This window comes from Populus trichocarpa, chromosome 10 (assembly GCF_000002775.5).
Source record: "Populus trichocarpa isolate Nisqually-1 chromosome 10, P.trichocarpa_v4.1, whole genome shotgun sequence".
NCBI lineage: Eukaryota > Viridiplantae > Streptophyta > Magnoliopsida > Malpighiales > Salicaceae > Populus > Populus trichocarpa.
This window is the reverse complement of record NC_037294.2, coordinates 20,088,561-20,091,156: the sequence shown is the minus strand read 5'-3', so window position 1 is coordinate 20,091,156 and position 2,596 is coordinate 20,088,561. Positions and strand designations below refer to the sequence as shown.

At 38.8% G+C, this 2,596-nt stretch overlaps 1 protein-coding gene across 1 annotated transcript; it reads right to left on the bottom strand.

Annotated features, from left to right (window-relative positions):
- Window positions 1–734: 734 nt before the first annotated feature.
- On the bottom strand, window positions 735–2,596 carry LOC7458615 (3-ketoacyl-CoA synthase 19). The gene has a single exon (XM_002315220.4). The coding sequence runs from the start codon at window positions 2,302–2,304 to the stop codon at window positions 946–948; it is 1,359 nt and encodes a 452-aa protein (XP_002315256.1). The 5' UTR covers window positions 2,305–2,596; the 3' UTR covers window positions 735–945.

Genomic DNA, 2,596 nt, shown 5'->3' with positions numbered 1-2,596 from the left:
TAAACTGTGGTGAGTTTACAGCAGCACTGATGGTTGCCAAGTGATAACTAAGAAAACATAGAAATTCTGTTTCTCAGCATGTAATAGCTGACGATAGACATGTGCAATGCAAGCAATGGCGACAGTTCTCAAATATTGGAATGGCTACGGTAGGCCTGTAAAATAAACTGGCTTCCATTTATGATCAATTATTTATTCGTAAATATTCTTCTCTCTAATGACCAGGTACTTCTGCATGCTGAGATGAATTGATAGCAAGGCCGATATTGTCTTCAGTCTTCTAAGGTTGTGAGCATGCAAGGTAAAAAACATATTTCCATCACCCTATTCTGTCACATTGCAGTAATTATAAGCTTAGCTTATACATGTGAGAAAAAAAACAAGGTCCATGTAGAAATATGAACCACTCTGCCTCTATAAATTTCACAAACAAGCTGGTGAGATTAATAAGTTAGCAAAAAAAACAGGTGTCTTAATCCCATGATTTAAGCAACATCGATATGAATCTCTATTGTCTAGGTGGATATAACCATGCTCTTATCGAGCTAGGATGTGAACATAATTAATTTTGCTTTTGTTAAAAACTTGCCCAGTCTCATCAACAAGGCCAATATGATCCATCTAGCATGACAGGAAGTTGAAAGTTCTAACCAAAAGGGAAAGGAAAAACAAAATAAGAAAAGATGGCATAATAGAAATTCAGAGAGAATTTGCAATAAAAAACACCAAGTCCATGCAGAAATAACTAGAAATTTGATGCCGCACCGAATGTGGGCATTGAGATACTAAGATACATCAATCTTTCACACCAACTGCTACAGTTCAGTATTAAAAGAAACAAAGGATATTCTGATACGGACAGTTGCTCAAAATCATAAAGAAAAGAAACGTAGAAATCATGCCAGGATGGTTCAAAAGAAGGAAAGATCTGGGCAGGACTAGCATCTAGTGAAATCTAACAAAGCTGAGATATTCTTCATTGATCCAACTATACTTTTCGATGAATGGATTGACTGTGGTTTCTGGAGGATATTGGTCAATACTGTCTTTCCAAACATTGACATCCTCCAGGTCCCTCATTACCTCCCACACACAGTTGTTGCACTTGAAACCTGCACCGAGACTGATCATTAGTATTTTATTACCTTTCTTAAGCCTCTGCTTGGCCTCCATGTAGGCTAAAACATACCAAAGGCCACCAGCTGATGTGTTGCCAAATCGATGAAGTGCCATTCTAGTTGGCTCAAGATCATAATTACTAAGGCCTAAACTTTTCCCAACCTCATCAATAATTGCCCTTCCACCCGGGTGTATACAGAGATGGTCTACTCCAGTCTTCAGATTCAAACCTGCTCCCATTTCTTGAATACTGGTGCTTTTGGTTTTCTTTTCTCGAAGAGATACATAAACATAGCGAATTAGTTCACTTACTGGTAACATTTTAGGTGCTAAGACACGGAGATTCAAAGCAAGAGCCTGAGCAGCAGATTTTTTAAGGCTTTTAGTAAGGAGAAAACCTTTATAGCCAAGGTCATCTACTGTTTGAGTGCAGCATCCGTAGGACTCATCTTTTGAGCCAAGATGCGTACGTACAAGATGTTTCAATCTGAAGATGGCTTGACGTTTTAAAGCGCTGTTGTTTGTGAAGAGCATCGAGCAACCTCCTGAACGGAACAGACAGTTTGAGAGCATCATGGATTTTTCTTTGCCTTGGTACCAATTTGGACCTATCGATTCTGTACTCACAACAACAGCGAATGCATTCTTGTGTGACTTGAACAAGTGCTGCACAAGATCAATGGATACAACGCTTGCACTGCATCCCATTCCAGAGAGGTTGAAAGTTTTAACGTTGGATCTCATCTTGTAACGATTAACAACGCGAGCTGCTAGAGAAGGTGCAGGAGAGAACAAAGAAACATTGACAACAAGTATGTCAATTTCTGATGGAGAAATTCCTGTTTTGGCAAAGAGCTTGTCGAGTGTGTCAAAGATGAGATCATCCATTTCCGTAATGGAAACTTTGAGAGTTGAGGAATCTTCCTGGCCTGAGATAATGTTTCTAGGGACATACGTCCCTTCACCAATGCCAGAACTAACAATAGTATGTAATAGAAACTTGTATTCTTCTATCCCCAGGTTCTTATTTCTGAAGACGATTTTTGCACTAGTTTCTGTGTCAAGCTTCCTATCCTCTGGAGCTTTATAGCACTCGTAAGCCAGCATGTAGCAACAGGATTCTCTTTTCAGGAAAACCAATTTACAAAGGCAGAAAATAATGAAGAAGAGAGTACAGAGTATCATGATTGGCCCTATTGGAAGGAAGAGAGTAGTAGAAATTGTGTGTGTGTATCAGAAGTGTTGAACTTCTGTCCTTTTATAGTACAATTTGAAGGTGATGTAAGTTCTATGCATGTCCATTTGCTTTAGGTGATGCAGTTTTCATCCAATAGGGATGAAGTCAAAATTTTGGATTCTTGGAAGTTTAATTTTCTCAACTACCTCCATGGATTGTTGCTTGCTGTAAATTGAAGTTGTAGATATCTAGGCCAGAGCCATTGATGAAGTTTAATTATATGGGCTTGAAGATGACAAC